The sequence below is a fragment of the Bacillus rossius genome (genome assembly GCF_032445375.1).
Source record: "Bacillus rossius redtenbacheri isolate Brsri chromosome 4 unlocalized genomic scaffold, Brsri_v3 Brsri_v3_scf4_2, whole genome shotgun sequence".
Lineage (NCBI taxonomy): Eukaryota > Metazoa > Arthropoda > Insecta > Phasmatodea > Bacillidae > Bacillus > Bacillus rossius.
Window position 1 is genome coordinate 21,299,719 of NW_026962011.1, and position 20,624 is coordinate 21,320,342.

General features: G+C 34.6%; 1 protein-coding gene across 2 annotated transcripts in view; it reads left to right on the plus strand.

Moving 5' to 3' along the window:
• Window positions 1-20,624, plus strand: part of LOC134542336 (uncharacterized) — a 178,061-nt gene that overhangs the window by 118,120 nt on the left and 39,317 nt on the right. For both annotated transcript variants that reach the window (XM_063386486.1, XM_063386487.1), the window contains 3 exons: window positions 7,310-7,423; window positions 12,272-12,443; window positions 17,027-17,170. In XM_063386486.1, coding sequence (XP_063242556.1) covers window positions 7,310-7,423; window positions 12,272-12,443; window positions 17,027-17,170 — 430 coding nt within the window. The remainder of the gene's footprint in view (window positions 1-7,309; window positions 7,424-12,271; window positions 12,444-17,026; window positions 17,171-20,624) is intronic.

Genomic DNA, 20,624 nt, shown 5'->3' on the forward strand with positions numbered 1-20,624 from the left:
GCGCTTTCCGGTAGTATCGATAGCTCAGCGCTTCGGACTATGCTCTGCTACGAGAGTGCTCTATGACACCATAAATAAAACCGTTTGTGGTTCTGCTACGAAAGTTCTCTATGGCAGCAAAGATTAAAACGTTAGTAGAGGAGAGGCACCATAGAACTTGTCGATACATCAAAACGAAAGGTTACAGACAATAGGCGAACTACTTCAAACCTTTCACATCTATGACTAACGTGACGAGTATTTACATTTTTACCGTGTTTTGAAACGTACATTCCGGGTTTTATGGTTATGTAGCGGTGTAATTTCAGGGAAAATGCAACACGAAAGTTAATGTACAATAAAACGGACCTACATAAAATGACGTTATTTGCGGGAAAACGTAAATAACGAGAACGTAAATACGAGGTTTTACTGTATGTAGTTTAAAAATTATATATGCATTCAATTTAATAATTTATTAAGTTGCGTAGATGTATTTTGCAAACTTAAAAACAATGTAGGAATCTGTCATGGTCGATTCCAAAACCATTGTCTTCTGAATCCCACGATTATAGTGGAATCGCTGGAACCGACCAATTCCGTTATCGGAATCAACCAATCACTAGTCTTAAGACTAAAATCTAAGTCTTTGTTGAAGTTAAGATCACTTAAATATTTGGTTATATTAAGAAAATTCCATGGAAACAACTTTGAGTGCTTAAGTAAGATGTTTAATCAGCACATCCTGTAGACCACGCACTGAATAAAAACAATTTAGAAAACATTAAGGAAGTTACCCAACTGCTTCAGCTTTAAGCCTTTAAATAAAAAGTTAAAATTGTAAAACCAAAAATTAGTTATGTACCGTATTTACTCGCATATAGGTCGCGGCAATTTTACCAGATTTGATGGGGGGGGAAAAAGTGTGATCAAAATGTGAAGAAAAAATTTTGAGGAATTTTTGAGTTTTTTTTTTTTTTTTTTTTTTTTGCTTTAAAATGCGAAAAAGAAGTTTATATAGGTATAGGCAAATTTATTTACAATGTACACATACAGCGAAACCCCTTATTTATGTTACCGTTATTTACGTTTTCCCGTTATTTGCACTATATTCTTCAGGTCCCGTTTAGTTCCCATTTAGTCCAATACAATACTTTCACGCAAATTACGACTCAAAAATTGAATCCATCCCGCTATTTACGTCACGTAACAAACATAAACAACCAGAAAATACCGTGGGTACTTTCAGAGTAGATAAGATTAACTAGTAGGCCTAAAAACATCGTGAAAAACGTTACGTTTATAGTCGGCAATGAACATATTAAATCGCAAAATATACATATTTTATAATATGAAAAGGTGCTTTTATTTCTAAACATGTAATAATTTAAGCCTATACCAGTAAAAGTCTGAGTAATTATAGCAGGAGACAATCTAAAATGCACGAGGGAAAAACGTAAACTCAAGAATGTATGAACGTGGCTGATTGTTAATTTCTGATACTGTATTTATGTCACAACTTAGCCGAAATACTGGTACGAGACAAACTTCACAAGATAAAATGAGCGGAGTCTTGGTAACTGTTTTATACGTATTTTATAATTTCGGAAGTATTGTACAGTTGACGCATATTTTTTAAACTAACAATTTATTTCTGGGGATCGTAAATAATTAATTATTGGTATCAAGACATCAAGATGAACGTAAACTTGAACATGTCACAGCAGCGAGAAAACTGGTGCGTATACCAATAAACTGGTATTAGAACTGGACAAAACTGGTACACGGGAGGTGGAGCTTATATTTTTTTCCGCTAAGCTCGCATCTATTGGCTGGCTGCTGATGGAAGGTCACGAGTCTGGGCGGAGCATTGAGTGAGTTATACTGCGCATGTGCAGCTCAGAGAACAGAGAGAGCCAGCAGGCGTGCCGTATCTGCAGCTGATCGAGTACGATGACCTTTCTCCGCGCACGGCGCACGGCGCGGTAATGAATTACCGGTGTGACTTATATGGGGGGAATCTTAAATACCAAATTCAAGACCTCAAATTATGGGTGCGACCTATCTGCGATGGCGACATATATACGAGTAAATACGGTAATAGCAAAATTATGGTATGAAGTACAGTTTAAATTTGAGAAAATTACGATTATTGCATAATAATTAAGCATTTTTTCAAATATCTTGAAAACAGAATGTCGTGTAAATTCTCAAACACTATGTTTGGAATTTAACTTTCTTTCTGTTAAATGTGTGGCTTGTGTTTGCTATACCAATACCAGCACAAATCATCCACATCTCTCTGGGAGTCTCATCAACTACACCATGACTAAACATTTACTAAATTTGACAAAAAAATATATATATAAATTTGTGGCCTGTGACACCTACTCTCAGAAGGATGTAAAAAGCTGCAGGGAAAAATGGTTAAAGTTAAAAGAGCAATGGTTAAGGAAGCAGTCTATAAGCATAGTAATAAAAAAACTCATATTCAATTTCGCATTTGCATGGGTGGCGGGGGGGGGGGGGGGGTTCTTTTCTTGTTCACAGGCTTCGACAGTTGGGTTTAACGTGGACATGTGCGTGTGTTGCACAAGAGTGAATCCATCTTGGTCAACAAGTTGGGTGGCGACACTGCTTCTGGCATTGCATTTACATGCTTTGTGAAAAGTAGATCACAAGAAGAAGTGCCGTTACCCGCACTACTGGGTTACTGAACATGTTCAGCCTTCTTGTTTTTCGCTGGATTCTGGACTGCTTGACTGAGGGACTTGTCATTTCCGTTATTAAATAGTTCAGACTTTGCTTGATAAAGGCCAAGTTCATTTTTAATCTCTCAAACTTTGAATCGTGAATTGATGAATAGTCTCTTGAGAAAACAATTTTCATTTTTCAGGTTATCCACTTTAGAACAAAGGAGCTCAACGATTTGATAAATTCATCCATTTTGTAGACTTCAGATTTCAATGTGACACAAGAGGATTTATCACCACTAGTCATAGTTTCAAAATCGGATTTCTTAGGCGATCTAAACAAGTTGAAAACCTGTGTTTGTTCTAAAGATAGAACATTATATTGGGGTTGAAGAATCCCCAGGCAGTCGGACTGATCTTGTAATGACGAGTTAATATTAAGAGACCTGCGAGTACTCGAATTTTGAGTTCGAGTCGGGTTTTTAATAAATGCTCGGACTCGGCATGACCGTTCATGACTCACGAGTCAAGTTCGAGTTTAATGATGTCTTTTCAGACTTTTTAGGTTAGGCCTAGTGATGGAATTTTCGATACTTCGATACCTCGATACCTTCGATACTTGACGGTATCGCAAAGTATCGAGTATCGAAACTGTAAGTTCGATACATTTTTTCGATACCGGAATGCTTTTTCATTTGTATTGAATTAAGTTTTGAGTCGCCATCGTACAAAATACAACTACAGTAGAACCTCGATGATACGTTCCCGTTTTATACATTTCCCGTGTCATACGCCGATTAATTTTGGTCCCACCGAAAGTACTATATTTACAATGGTTTACTTTCCCGGAACATACACTTATAAAATCATTAATTTCCCGTTTCATACGTTTTTACGAAGCGGAAAATTCCTAAAATTCACAAATTTTTTTTAAAAATATATTACTCCTGATAAATTACGTTTTAATTAATGCTTTTATTTTGAAAAAATTCTTTGTTTACCTTTGCAAACGTAAGAAAATAACTTTATCGCACCATAGATATGGATAGTATCAGAAAGACTGTGCACTTCGCTAGTAGTATCATGGCCAGCACCAAGCGAGACTAGTGGCACAAACTAGCAATGATTATGAAAATGGTGCACGTGCTTTACCAAGGCACGGATCTCATATTTTGTAATTCATTTATCTTTGAACTGAATATACCCGTTTGTTATTTTCTTACGATCGGATTGTTTTGTATTTTACGTTTCTCAAGTTAAAATTTTATTGAAAATTGTTCTGTTGCATAAAGTTGTTTGTGAAATTAAACAAACAAGCAAAAATTTCTGATTTTCTTTTTACAATAGCCTATTTTTATTTATTTATAATTTAGGCTTGGTGATTTCCCCCCCCCCCCCCCCCCTCCCCCCAACAAGAAAGGACTTCAAACATTTTGTAAGGCCACTGTTTATCATGTCAGCTTTACTTGATTATGGACTGTATGTTACGTTTCTGGTGGTTTTATTATATGTATATATAATGATGAATTCATATTTTTCATTAATATAATGCAATTATTTACACATTATGTATTTAAGTTTAATCTGACATTGTGCTGGTATGATAGATTGAATTTATATATTTTAAAACTAATTTATGTTATTTGTAATAATTGTTACTTAATGGGAAAATATTTTTCCCTGGAGTATCGAAAGTATTGAAGTATCGAAAGTATCGAACTGAAAAAACAATACAGAATCGAGTATCGAAAGTGTGGTATCTTCCCACCTTTAGTTAGGCCTAAGTATAAAAATATTTAAAATTACGTGTTAAAAAACCTTGTTTGCACATGTATATAAAAGAAACCCATTGTATCTTTCAGTTCAACGTATGATTTTAAATTCCCGCTCAAAACACCAATCGCCATGTAAACAATGTAAAAATATTTCACCTTAACATTTAAAACGTATCCTTCCTTTCTATACAACGACCATTCTTTTCCAGTTATCAGGATAATTTTACATAATACTTACTGTGTTTGTGCAGGGGTTCTCTAATATAAATGTACATTATGATTAATTTTTATCACTTTCAAGAATTGTTAACCAGTATTAAACGTAAACAAACACATCATAATGCGCCATTCGTCCTCCTCCATGGATCACATACTTTAGTGCACGAGACGATCTAAACAATCGATTGCTCTCTCGCCCCTCTTCAAGACAATTGTTTTTAGCTGCGCCATCTTTTGGTTATTTATAGAACACTATTTATAAGTTTCAATTACCGCAGATACAAACGTTAAATAAAAACTATATTTTAACTTACATACAAAATAGAAAATCTAATAATGTTAATTTATGCAGGTTAATTTTTGAACTGTTTGGTGTCACAACATGGCCAACACGCTTTGTTTGGCCATGAAGGTCGGAATGTTGCCTGGCACAGCCATGCTCGCGACGCGCGCTACTATGTAGTGCGGAGCTATGGTTATCTATGGATGAGAGGTTTTGTTTACGTTTGACGTGGCCCGGGCAAACAATATTGTTGATTGAATATTTTAATCAGGATGGATGGCCAAAAAAATTAAAATAAACGCAAGCAGATTACTTTGAAGGAAAAGTGGAAATTTTAAAAGAAGTTGACAAAGGCAGGAAAAATGAAGATGTGGCACGGTTGTTTGGTTTGGTGCCCACTACACTGTCAACAATAATAAAAAATCACGAAAAAATTATTAAACTGTATGAACAGTCATCTTTATCTGTTGGTCACAAGAGACTTCGCCTAGAAGATGACGAGGGAATTATATCCCTTAAATGTACATATCTGCAAAATAGTTTAACCCATTTGTCATTTTGTGTTCGACAGATATAAATTTTTTATGTGTAGGCCTAGAATTTAGGCTACTGTATTAAGTTCAGTAATTAAATTTTTTTTTAAATTCTTGTTGTTTTACAAATATTTGCTTCCAAGCTAATGTAACATTTGATCCCCTACTACTTTATTTTTAAAAATTCCAATATACTTAGTTTTAAAGGTAAATTTCAAAATAAAGTACTTTCATTACTAAGGATAAAAGTTGAGGCTTTATTGATCTACTTTATAAAGAGATTCTAGTGTATCCACACGTTGAGAAAACCTTGCTCCAGAGCACATTGAACAGCTGCTGTTTCTCCATGAAAGACTTTTACCAAACTGATGATTATGATCATTTCCATAGTAAATTTTTTTTTTGTATATTGTGTTATGTTCAGGCTTAGGCATGTATATTAAAATATATACAGTATAACTATTCTAAAAAAAAGTTGATACTTATTGTATGGCTACAAAAAAATCCTGGAACAGTGGAAATCCTTAATATACCCTGCAGCTAGGTGACTGGTAAGAATCTTGATGAATACTTTTGCACTTATGCTATGGTTTTGAAAAAATTTTGCTCGGTGTCGGTGATTAAAACATGCCTTTATACTTTTTTTTTGTTAACAAGTAAATTTTAATAATACTCTGCATTTTCAAAAGAAACAAAATTATTAAAGACCATGGAAATATTTGCAGCAATGAAAATCCTCACACCTGAGATTTGTATAGGGCCTTCATATTTGCTGGTCTTTAAACATGACAGTTATATATAAATAATGGATATTTATGGATTTTACTACTTGATTCGAATTTAACTCGAACTCGATACATTTCTTGAATACTCGCTCGAACTCGACTCGACCTAAAAAGCCTATACTCGCATGACTCTAGTTAATATTGTAAAACACTACATAAACCAAATGAAAATAACAAATTATAACAGAGGCCTAGGACCAGGCGTGCACAGACTATCTGCAACTGATGCTCGGTCGCAACTGACCAATTTACGCGTAAAGTTACCAACGTAATTATTTTCTAACCAAAACAGCGTCCTAAACAAACTGTAAAATACTACAAAACCAGAGGTAAATGATGAAAAAAGGAGTTTCATTTAAAAATTTTTTAATAGTTCATGCAGTGTCTGAACAACCGAAGGTTGCAAATGGATTTCTCTTAATGTAGAAAATGTTTAAATTATCTCTAACTTTGTCTTTGGCAAAGTCTTAGATATTCATCTTAGACTTAGATTCGAATTTAAAAAAAAAATGGTTTTCGCACTCTGCTACTTATTAGTGACTACAAGAACTGAGCTGTGATATTTTAGAGGCAAATGTTTTCCAGCTATCTATATTAATTCAGTGCTGTGTTCTGCTGCCTGTATGCCCTTAAGTCTTTTGATAACATTCCTTCATTTCCTTAGCTCAACGGGACATACAAGTGATAGGTCATCAGTAGGGAGTAACTAACTACCCACACGTGTGTGTCACCTAGTAAATTAATATAATATTTACAAAGTATTTACCTGTCTTCTCTGTGTGTATAATGTGGAGTGCTATAGAATTCATATTTTGTTCTGCAAAATTTAAAATGAAATTGGCTATTTTAAGAGATATATTACATATTAATATCATAATATGTATGCTGTATGATGCCTTTAATGTGCATAAAGTGTTGAGTGTGTGTTGGTAATTTGCCAAAACATGTAAAAAAAAAATTTTTTGCTGTATTTGTACCAAATTGTAATATATTTGTTACATAATGTTGATAGAGGTTTTTTTCTTTCTTTTTTTTCCAACAGGTTCTACAGCGACCCAGTGATAGTTCTGGACTTTCAGAGCTTGTATCCATCTATCATTATTGCGTACAACTACTGCTATTCCACCTGTCTGGGACGTGTAGAACTTTTGGGACAGTGAGTGTGTCATTTCATTACTATTATTTATTGCAGTGTTTATTGTCTGGTCTTGGCCCTTTTGTCCAGGAATTATACTTAAAATTGCACCTATTAACTAATTGGCTATTTAAGATTTATTGTACGTATTTCTCCATTATCTGTTCTAGCTTTCATTTACATGAAGTTAATGCATTTGATATGAAATTTTTTTTAGCAATTCTAGGAAATTAGTTAGTGAATATGTATGCTTACATTACATTCCCCCCCCCCCTTTTTTTTTTCTAACATGTGGGTTAGCTCATTTTTTTTTTCAGTCCTTTCTTTATCCAAATAAATGAAACTAAACCAAATTTTAACTCTGCCTGTAATTGATTTTCAGTCATATTTATTTACCAGTAGCAAGTTTCACATACGTATTTATAATTGTTACCTTATACTTTACTATTTGTATTATACATGTTGTTTATAATAAGGTGAGACTTTTCTGATAGGTGCTGCATGGAACATTTAGACTTTGACAGGAGGATTTTTTTATAACTTAACAAAACTATTATTGTTACGTGATTAGCTACTGTGGTGGTACGTGAATTTTTAATTTTAGACACACACTAAACGTATAAGTATGAGGAATACTACATTTTTGTTTAGATATAAGTGCTTCTTTAAAAGAGATGTACTAAGACTCAATAAGCCGAGCGAAGTTGTACGATTAGCTTCAGCTCATTCGTCTCGAAAGTTGAGTTTATGTATTTGACGAGGCAAGACTCAAATATTTTTCTTAAAACTCGATACATATTTGACATTATTGTGCATCGACCATAAAGTTATGTACCTCTATTTTGCAAACACTTTTCAGTGAAACCTTGTTTTTAAATTCATGCTATTAAAATTTTCCCACAATTTTCACAGTTTTCTTCAATTACAGTTAATTTTCATTGTTATTATCCTTGGAATATGTATATCCTGTTTATTAAATTTAAAAAACAGGAAATTGATGTAATTTTGGAATGAAAGGTCTGCTGTTCATTAAATTTGTAACATACAGTAAACTCCCGGTATATCGCGCCCCGATTGATCGCGGAATCGGGTATATCGCGGGTCAAACCATGTTCCCCAGTCAGAAATGAATAATAATAATGGAATAAATGGTTGACAGCCGATTAGGATAATTTTGCGTTGTAACTAACAAACTAAGCATCGGGCAGAAAAAAGCCTAGGCGTAGAAAATGTCCGCAGTAAAATTCTAAACAAGATATCTCCGTACATTATTCCTCTATCTTGTAGGGTTTTCAAATTATGGTCCAATCCAGCCCAGTGATATTTTCTGAAACACTAGTTCTTAACGTCGCTTTATCTCACAAATGAAGCATCGGACAGGGGACCTGATAAAGCCCACCGTCCAGCGACATTATCCAGCGTGACTCGGCTGGGGATTGATGTTGGATAGGCTTGGTTGTCGGCAAGCGCTGGGTAGGGAGAGGCGAGCCGAGAATATGGAGAGAAGTAGAGATTAGAGCGGGCAGAAACACCACGGGGAGTGGGGGAGGGAATGTGTTCACGCAGCACACAGGCAGAGCATGAGTCACTTGACTGAGCAGCGTCGCTGCGTACAAGGCATAATCAGGTAGTCCGGTGTTTAAAATTCCACTCCAGAATCTTAATTGGTACTTTACTGGACATCTGTATGTAAATGTTTTGTTACAACTTAAACCTACAGACGTAATATTATTGGGTAATTCATTGTATTATACAAGTTCATCTTTTTACTTTGGTATAATGTTTTAACATTAAATAGTAAAGTAAATCGGCTAGCGTATTTTTAATCTTTGCCCAGGAATTCCCAGTGGTCCAATATTTACGTGAACCATACTGTACCACTTTTGCCGTGAGGTAGTAAACAAGTCCCGGAAATGTTTATGTGTAGCGGTCTCCCGACCTTTAAACAGAGGCTGGGGAATATAACACTTGCTGATCCGAGCCCCACACACTCAGCAACTCGACACAGCGTTTGGTGAAATAAGTAAAGACAAAGTTTAACACGGTTTTTAATACGGCGTCACTGATTGCGCTAAAATTAAATTGGCGCAATTTTTGTTTCCCACATGTAACCATTTATAATTTACTGTAAGCATGGATAATAAAGTTTAACCACTTGACACGATAGACGATTCTTTATTTTTTATTGTACGAATGCTAGAATCGTTTTTTCCCTGTATCTGCGGCCTGCTTCTACAAAAGACAAGCTCTCTGTAAGTAAATCTAGAATTTTTATTTTGTCAATCAAACTCGGTACTTTGCGATTCATATTCGGTTTGAAGTATCACTACGGCCTTTCTTTTTAGAAGACTTTGACCACAGAATCGTGTGTAACCGCACACACTGCACTTACTTTGTTACGGACACTGACGAAGCAGATACTGTGGCTAACACCACGAGACTGGCAGCAGCAGCTTGTGTGCCGCACGTGTGTATGGCGGCGTGTGGCGCGCTCGTAGGCCGTGCGACAATCTGTGCGCGGCACGCGGAAAAATAAAAACAATTCAACATTTAATATTTATCTTTAAAATTTATTATTTTTATTTTTTCACCTGTGTTTAGTGGAAACTGCGGATGCAAAGTCCGCACAAAGGCGGGCCGTCTATACTGTGCGTGCTTGCCGACCTATTAGAACACAGGCGGTGTTTTATGCCTTTTGACCTTGGTCACATCGAAACATCGCGGTTATGCAACAACGCGGGTAAAAGTTATGTCCCCCAACAACCGCGTTAAATAGGGAGTGTACTGTAGTTATAAACTTCAAAAAGAATATTTTTTTATGTCTCAAGTAGTGGTGCACCGATATGACTTTACCGATTACCGATTCGATTACCGATTATGAGAGCAATAATCGGCAGATACTGATTCAGTAACTGATTATAATGATCAAATTTTTTTAAGTGTAATAATGCACAAATAATTTTTATTCCCATGTGAATTTAATAACAAGATTAGGTGCATCTTCGTAATCACAGTACTTGTGAAGTGTTTTCTGGAAGGGATGTTATACCTAGGAACTGTCTTGGCCATGAGGTGTCTGAAACCATTATTATTGACTACCACATAAGGCTGCATATCTTCACAAATCATTTTCAGCTATTAACTGGGTCAGTTCTAATGATCTTGTCATTCACATCGTACAGTATTTTCTTTTCCATGATGTCTGTTGTTTTTGTTTGAGCCAATTTCTTTATCCCATCTGTATCACAATCATCTGTGATTACATTAGCATACTTCTCCACTAAGTTATCAGGATGCTTTCGCTGGATTTGTTTCCATAGGTTAGCAGCAGTGTATCCCTGCTGATAGGTCAGTCCACTACCACGACCACGAGAAATTATTGTTTTACAATGTAACATGTTGCTTTATTTTTTCACTTAAGTTATAGAAAAAATGTTTCCACACTTCACTTGTTTTCTCCCTGCTCGCTATCTTACAGTATTATAAAAATGACACATAACCAATTCTAGCATATGTGATTTTTTTATGTTGACTGAATATATAAAATTATAAATACTTTTTCACTTTTCACGTCACACACAAAAAACACATAGGATAATATTGCCATAGATAGAATCCACTGCAACTGCTTGTAGTATTTCAATTGCATGCCATCTATTTAACGTCTCTGGCTGTAGGTAATGTACAAGGCCACTAAACAAGAGACATAACAAAACACACAACTTAAACAAACGTGTAGAAAAAAAATTTTTTTTATTGTTCAAGGCAATGAGATTTATTAAACTTTATGAAGTATCTATAATTAAGATCTGACGGAGTTAGATGAATTTTGCTATAAATATAAATATTACCGTATTTCGTCCTAAAATGTCAAACAAAATATTACATGGTAAAAACCCACTTAATTACGCCGGGCTGAGTATAGCTAACACTTTGCCCAAATGCGGTATGTATTGTATTATTAAAAACGTTTCACTTCATTCCAAATAATTTATATGAATCACAACAAATGGTATCATAATATCCTATTTAGATCATACTTACAATTAAATGAAACGCGTAGATAATCGGCAAAGTAATCGTTAAGATAATCGCCGATTACGATTAATCGGTATGTACCCATAATTGCCGATAACAATTCATCGGTATCCGCATCAGTGCACCACTAATCTCAAGCATCCTGTAATTTATACTACATTGTCAGTTGATGGTATCATTTTCAGCACAAATGTAGCAACGCAAAAGTGATACTGTTTTTATCATCATACATATCTTTGATTTAGTCAAATTGTGATGCCAGATGGCCTTGTTTTTGTTTTTTAAATATACTATTAATTATATATTTTCAACCAGTGTCAGATGATTTAGTTTTGTTTTTAAAATACACTATGGTGTATTTAACACCAATTTTAATGCAACTTTTTTTAATGCATGTTGTTTAGTTTTTAAATGCCTAAGTATTATTTTTGAAGTGGAGAAAATGATGTAGAGTGTAGTGAAGATAAAAGCGAAGATAATTTTTCCTAGTTGTTTACATTTTTTGTTTTAGTAAATATTATAGTTTTTGCACAGTATTCTACAAATGCATTGGATGGTGTAATAAAAATCTACCTGGTTATTTATATAGTGAAAACATTAAAAATGTTAAAATCCTATTTATTACACCTCAATGAAGAATTTATGCAAGTACTCGAGCTCAACTCAATATTTAAATTGTTTTCTAAAAAATTATGTAGTCTGGATTGACCTTGATGGTTTAGGTATTACTGAATTTTGCTCAACTCGGCTCGTCCCTAAAATTTGCAGGCTAATCCATCTCTTTTGATTAGCATTTAGTAAGGTATACAATGGTCTGATTTCATTTTACAGGCCAGGACCATTCAAGTTTGGCTGCTCGGAGTTAAGTGTACCAGCAGACTTGGTGGAGCGATTATTGCCAGACATCTCAATATCCCCATGTGGAGTGGCTTTCGTAGGGTCATCCACTCGGCTCGGCATCCTCCCTCGCATGCTGCAAGAGATTCTGCAGACTCGCCTCATGGTACAGTATGCTCACTTTACATTGTAACTCCTCAACTGCTGCAGATCACTTGCCTCCTACTAGGGTGGTCCGAGTTGGATTCCTGGCTGGTCAAACCCACATTTTTCAAAAGTGGGAAATGTTAATGTCATTCTAACCAGATAGTGTATACAGCAGGGGTTCCCAAAGTGTGCGCCGCGGCGCCCTGGTGCACCGCAGAAAGTTAAGAAGGGCGCCGTGAAGCGATTCTCTTTACCATTCTCCGAAACCTCAACTTAAGTGTTCGCGGGTACAAAATAAACAATTTAATTTCTAGCACTCGCGTAGTGCTAAGCTTATTTGCGCACTCGCCGATACTGATATACTACACGCCCGAGACAACTGTGGTCCCAGTAAAAATGTGAGCTACCCAAGGTCAGACGGACCCCTCCCTCCGCAACACTATCCCCTCCCTTCCCCTAGTCCGCCTCAAGGGTCGGAACGCATTTCACTGGCGGGACGGCAAGTAGAGCTCACCCATCACATTGACTAGCCTAGGTAGCTATTGTATTTTATTTTTGTTTTTCTTAAGTCTCCCTTGAATGTTTTTGTGTAAGTTTTATATTCTTATAAACATAAATACAGTCAAACCTCTATCTATCGAACTCGCATGTATCGATTGTCCGTGTTTATCGTATACTTTCTACGGTCCCGGCAAAATTGCCATACAACTAAGGTTAAAAAAGTCCGCTTGTACCGATGTTCGAATTATTGTTTTGTCCGCATTGATCGTACAAAATATGTGGTCCCGTCACTATAAATTATAATAGACCAATAAACCATAAAGATTTTGCAGAAATAACCATTTCTTAGAAAGAAACCGTCATAAAAACAGTAACGATAGTATACAGTAGTAAATATCAACTTAAATCTGCAGCCAAGTAATGGAGCACGTAAATATGAAGAAAAGACAAATGAACAACAACTTACGAAGAAATATGGATGATGTACCATAACTACAGTACAAACCCAATTGTTATCCTAAGATAATTACCATAAAAAGAACTAAAGATTCTTTGTTGATACTAGTGGTGCACCGATGCGGATACCGATGAATCGTAATCGGCGATTATGGGTACTTTCCGATGAATCGTAATCGGCGATTATGGGTACTTTCCGATTAATCGTAATCGGCGATTATCTTAAGGATTACTTTGCCGATTATCTACGTCCCGGCGAAATTAAGTAGGTTTTTACAGTGTAATATTTTGTTACACATTTTAGGACGAAATACGGTAATATTTGTATACATTACAATATTCATCTAACTCCGTCATATCAAGATTACAGATATTTCATTAAGTTTAATAAATTTCATTGCCTCGAACACCAAAAAAAAATACATTTTTCCTACACGTTTATTTACGTTTCGTCTTTTGTTCTGTCTTTTGTTTAGTGGTCTTGTACATTACCTATAGCCAGAGACGTAAAATAGATGGCACACAATCAAAATACCACAAGCTGTTGCAGTGGATTCTATGAGAATCAATCTTTTCGAGTCAATAGTAGCGGTTCAAAATCGTGGTCCCGAAACCTTTCAGAGTTTATCACTGCGTTTTACAAACTCGTTATGGGCGTCTTTTGTAACATTATCCGTTGTGTTATTTGTATGTGACGTGAAAAGTGAAAAAGTATTTATAATTTTATAAATTCAGTCAACATTAATAAAAGAAAATCGCATGTGCTAGAATTGGTTTTGAGTAATTTTTATATAATTATAGTGAGATGGCGACTAGGGAGAAAAAAAGTGAAGTGTGGAAACATTTTTCTATAAACTCAAGTGAACAAATTATAGCAACATGTTTACATTGTTAAACTGTAATTTCTCGATGCAACCTTATGTGATAGTCGATAATAATGCTAGTTTTGCGCAACAAAAACTTACCCACTGTAAATTACAATTATTAGACTGTAGTTCAAGTTGTTTGCAATAAAAAATATAAATAGAAGTTAATTTAATTTACACTTTGCAATGACTTAATAGTGTATTTTATATATTTTTATACTGTTTTTATAACTGTATTCTCAATTTTACCTAATCTTGTTATTAAATTCACATGGGAATAAAAAATTTTGTGTGCATTATTACACTTAAAAAAATTTGTTCATTATAATCGGTAACTGAATCGGTATCTGCCGATTATTGCTCTCATAATCAGTAATCGAATTGGTAATCGGTAAAGTCATATCGGTGCACCACTAGTTGATACCATAATTACTACAGAAGCACGATAGCTACCACATTTGCACTACAGTTACCGTAACAACCGAGATGTATGTTTACCGTGACGGTAATGTATTAATTTATGACATATTAAAAATAAAGAACATTATTGAAAAATAGGATGTTTTATTTTTATATGTACGTTTGGCACATGTTGCGAAGAAATAATGCGATCTGAAAAAATGCAGTACTACTACGAAAAGCGAAAAGGGTAATCGTGGATTTTTAGGTTATGGCAGTCTCTCTCGTTTTTCAGTAATATCGGCCGAAAATTAACAAGCGTATCGGAAGTCGGCAGAAATGCCGATTCAACTAAATATTGGCAAAATCGGCTTCTTCAGTACAGCTCTACATTTGATGACATGAGTAAACATATTTCAGACTTCAGAATGTTGAAAAAGACTTTAATTTCCATGTAGATTTATTGTGCGTATTTTTTTTTTTTTTTTTTTTTTTTTTTTTTTTTTTTTTTTGCAAGTAGAAATTGAATTAAGTAAAATACTTCCATTTTTATTTATTTTTCAACTGATTTAACTTTAATGACAAGTAACTGATATATTTCTGACACTAATTTTGAGGTTGAAATATTTTTTAAAAATTCTTAAAGTGAAGTCCACATCTATTGAATGTCCGCATCTACTGAATTTTTTTATTGGTTCCCTGACAAACGATAGATAGAGGTTTGACTGTATACAGTTCAGATTCATAATGTGGATATTTTAATTTTTGTGCTTATCTACCTAACTAGTATCATTGTACCTATCTATTTCGACGAGCAAAATAGGTTAGGGCGCCGAGACAAAATAGTAAACATGTATGTGCGCCGCGGACTGAAAAAGATTGGGAAACCCTGGTATACAGTATAACCCTGTTATAACATTCTCCAAGGGACCAACTTAAAAAAATGTTATAAGCAGGAAATCATAAAATTACATCTTCACTTTGTATAAATTACATGTGGATTGATTAAATTAAAGAGTATAGGTAAAACAACACAAAGTACAGGGGTAATACACTAAGTACAGCAATAGAGTGGAAAATTGGTTAATTTTATTTATAGATAATACGTTAATACCTAATAATATGCTAAAGAAAAAAATACTTTGTACGATACAGTTCACAGTCGAAACTGAAATATTCAACTCTTTTGCAATCGCAACACACGTTTTGTTGGGGTTCCTGTCCACTTGATTAATAAACTGAATGTTTTCAGCTACAGAATATGATTTTCACTTATATTTATCGGCCATCATAGCCGTACAATAACCTGAATAAAATTTCAATACGGCGTATTTTAATTAAATACGACCGTGACTACAATAAGTAAGTTAAAAAATAATAATTACGCTAAAGGTTAACCACAAACAAAAGCCGTGAATATATCCATAGAACATTTAACCATCTCAAGGTGTTAAACCTTTAAAACAGAAACCAGCACCATAGAATACAGTAGAACTGTTTCCGACTATGTATCAGTGCACAAAATGTGCATTATAAGTATAACGGAACAAGTTATAGGCTAACAAGCGCGAACAGGACGCCATATTGATAGTCGATCCGGTGCAAGTTGTGGAGTGCGTTGTGTACCACATCTATGGTGAACTACACAAATGTAAACATCTTATGTTTGTATATGCGTGCTGTATTTTCTAGCTATGGTTTAGCTCTAAATTATGACTTTGAATGAAGGGATACTGAAAATTGTGGCAGTTATCAAAGCAAATTTGAACGGTAAAGGCGGAAATGTAGAAATTTTTATATTGTTACAGGCGGGAAATTAAAGCATTGTGATAAATGGAGAAATGACTGGACCATGAAATTATGGTGTTATAGGCGGGAAAATGTTACAAACGGGAATGTTATAACTGGGTTGTACTGTATATTTATTTATTTATTTTTGTAGTATTCTTTTCCTTTTACATTCCTGCCTACTTCCAGTAAATGAGTACGTATAAAGTTAATAAATTTTGGGAAAATCCCATTAAAGTAACCATGAAGTCACCAAATTTGTTCTGTAATTAATGTGGTATGTTAATGTATTTATAAATTTGTCAATAGATGACAAATAAGAATATTACATATTCAGTTAGGCCTGTGCAAATATTAAAATTTTTGAATATGAGTCATTTATTCGACCTTGAATGCTAACACTTCGATATAACAAATATTTGTTTGCTTACGACATTTGACATAGCACAGCTCGTGAGTTTGTCGTATACCTACTTTCACTGCGGGAGGTCTACTGTGGCAGGTCCAACGTTAGTCAAGCCTGCCTCAAACGAGGACATCTTGGTTCCATTTTCCAAATGCTAGCAGTTTGACCTGAGGTGCGTGTCTGTAGGTGAAGCGGGTTATGAAGGAGCATCCAGAGGACAAGGTACTGCAGCGAGTCCTGCATGCACGCCAGCTCGGTCTCAAGCTCATCGCCAATGTTACCTACGGCTACACTGCAGCCAACTTCTCCGGCCGCATGCCGTGTGTGGAGGTCAGTATAGCTTTACTCATCAGAGAATTTCTAGTTTCTCAGCAACATTCAAGTTTGGTCAAACATAGTTTTTAAGTGATAGAGACAATATTAGTATATGGTGAACTGTCCTATCATAAAACTGAATAATACCTACCATATTTACCTGCTTATGGGTATCACTTTTTATTCTGATTTTTAGTGTAAAATATATATACTGCTACCCATATGCCAGTTTTATACTTTGGGTTAAAAAAAATATATAATAATTTTACAGTGTGTGGTTGAATATGTACGTAAATAAAACCCATGTTGGTTTTTAATAAATTAACTCCAAGAGTAAGTCTAATTAGTTAAATCAAAATATCTCAGCAGTCACGTGAAGCTCCATGAACAGGGCAGTTATTATACCGATGTCGTGTTTGGTGAGCTGCAACAGCGATAAGAGGGGAAAATCTAAAAATAAACTAGCCAAAGAGAGCAATAGTGCGTGTGCGTGAGACTATATGACAGTGTTGACGTTTATTCCTTCCTCTTCGTTGTAAATTTTCCATGAATGTGTCTATCTTGATGGGTGTTTACGATGCAACTGTGCCCAATCATCATGGTTTTGGATGAGATTTCCATGCTTTCAACTAAACATTCCATGGCTTAACTTAAGGAATCATTGGTGTTTACAATTACAACATTTATATTCCACCTGCCATGTTGTAACGTGAGTGCTAGTTTTTATAGATGGAACTGACAAAAAGTAGCTTGCCGCCTCTTTTCTCTCCGTGGGGTAGGAATGACTAAAAAAATAAAATACAGCCAAACCTCTATCTATCGTTTTTCAGGGGACCAACAAAAAAATTCAGTAGATGCGGACATTCAATAGATGTGGACTTCACTCTAAGAATTTTTAAAAAATAATATTTCAACCCAAAATTAGTGTCAGAAATATATCAGTTACTTGTCATTAAAGTTAAATCAGTTGAAAAATAAATAAAAATGGAAGTATTTTATTTAATTCAATTTACACTTGCAAAAAAAAAACATACGCACAATAAATTTGCATGGAAATTAAAGACTTTTTCAATATCCTGAAGTCTGATATATGTTTACTCATGTCATCAAATGTAGAGCTGTACTGAAGAAGCCGATTTTACCAATATTTAGTTGAATCGGCATTTCTGTCGACTTCCGATACGTTTGTTAATTTTCGGCCGAAATTACTGAAAAACGAGAGATACTGCCATAACCTAAAAATCCACGAGTACCCTTTTCACTTTTCGTAGTAGTACTGCATTCTTTCAGATCGCATTATTTCTTCGCAACATGTGCCAAACGTACATATAAAAATTTAACATCCTTTTTTTTCAATAATGTTCTTTAATTTTAATATGTCATAAATAAATACATTACCGTCACGGTAAATATACATCTCGGTTGTTACAGTAACTGTAGTGCAAATGTGGTAGCTATCGTGCTTCTGTAGTAATTATGGTATCGACAAAGAATCTTTAGTTCTTTTTATGGTAATTATCTTAGGATAACAATTGGGTTTGTACTGTAGTTATGGTACATCATCCATATTTCTTCGTAAGTTGTTGTTCATTTGTCTTTTCATATTTACGTGCTCCATTACTTGGCTGCAGATTTAAGGTGATTTTTACTACTGTATACTATCGTTACTGTTTTTATGACGGTTTCCTTCTAAGAAATGGTTATTTCTGCAAAATCTTTATGGTTAAACGATCATCTATTATAATTTATAGTGATGGGACCACATATTTTGTACGATCAATGCGGACAAAACAATAATTCGAACATCGGTACAAGCGGACTTTTTTAACTTTAGTTGTATGGCAATTTTGCCGGGACCGTAGAAAGTATACGATAAACACGGACAATCGATACATGCGAGTTCGATAGATAGAGGTTTGACTGTACATAGACGAAAGGGAAACAAGGGTATAAAAATATATCAATCTTCTCCTTTTTCTTTTTGTTAGGTAGTGTGTGAATTGGGTGGGTGGGGAAGGGGGGCGGGAGAAGTGAGCGGCCTCACACCCTCCCTTAGTAAACAAACAAGAAACGGGGGTCAACACCAGTGCTGTATTTTCTACGCATCAATAATCTGACACATGACAAACACTCAGTAAATTTGAGTCGATACACTATATGTAGCACCGTGATGCAAGATAAGACACAATTTATCTTTGAAAAACAATTTGAGTTATTAAATAAAACAGAATTATTTACGAACCTTAACTCACATCACTATAATTTTTTTCTTTTACATTCAAAATTCAACCAATCATTTTAGTGATATGATTTTCTACTCTCTTTATTATGTACTGTTTACTACATAGAGAAATTTTCTTTTTAGTTCGTAATGAAATCAGCACATCAGCATTATAAAAATATGTACCTTGTTTTTTTTGAGTCACAGAACTATCAAAGCATTCTAATTTTAATCTGATATGTTAATAAATTTATTTTTGTTTTCTTATAATCCCCACTAGGCCTCTCCTCCTCTTTCTCTATTCTTTTATTCACCTCCCCTTCTGCCCTTTCATAATTATCCTCTTCATTTTTCTTTGTTTCTCTTCGAAAGTTTGTCATAGGGGTTGTGTATGACAGTTTTTTTTTCTATTCAAATCTTAAGTCCAAGAAGTAAGTCTGTATCAAAAAGTTGGATTTTTTTTACTACAATTCATAATTAAATAAATTAAATAATAAATAAAATTTAATGGATCCTTAACTTCGAGTGCCTGAGGTCTTTTATCAGCATATCCTACAGACAACACTGGATAAGAATGTGTAAAATACCAACTACCTGTCATTGCTTGTAAATAAGACAAAAATTATATTTTAAAAAATTAATTATTTGGTAACTTTTTTGGTGCTTAGGATTTTGGAACTGATTTTAGCAATATGTGGGGTGCTGCATCTAAATTTGAATTTTTTTTTTCTATCATTTCTACGTTTTGAGATAAGTGTAAAAAAAGTAGTAAAATCACCTGCTTGACTCAAGCCACTCCATCACGATATAGAGGACTCCTGGAAAAAATGAGTCTTCCTGAATATTTTCCAGATTATTGGTGCCTATTTATTGATAGCTTTAAGCGAAGCTTGAAATGTGTTCTACACAATGGGAACAAATATGTTTCACTACCAATTGCTCACTGAACTACAATGAAAGAAATATATAGCACCATAGCTTTGGTCTTGGAGGAGATACAAATAAGATATCATGAACATCAATGGGTGATTTGCGTGGACTTGAAAATTGTAAAATTTCTCCTCGGACAGCAAAGTGGTAACACCAAATATTCTTGTTTCTTGTCCCTCTGGGATAGCAGAGACAAAACACAACACTGGGTTAGACAAGAGTGGTCTAAGAGAGAAGACATGAGTATTGTAGAGAAAAAAAATGTTATTAACAAACCCTTAGTTGAACGAGAGTAAATCATCTTTCCTCCACTGCATA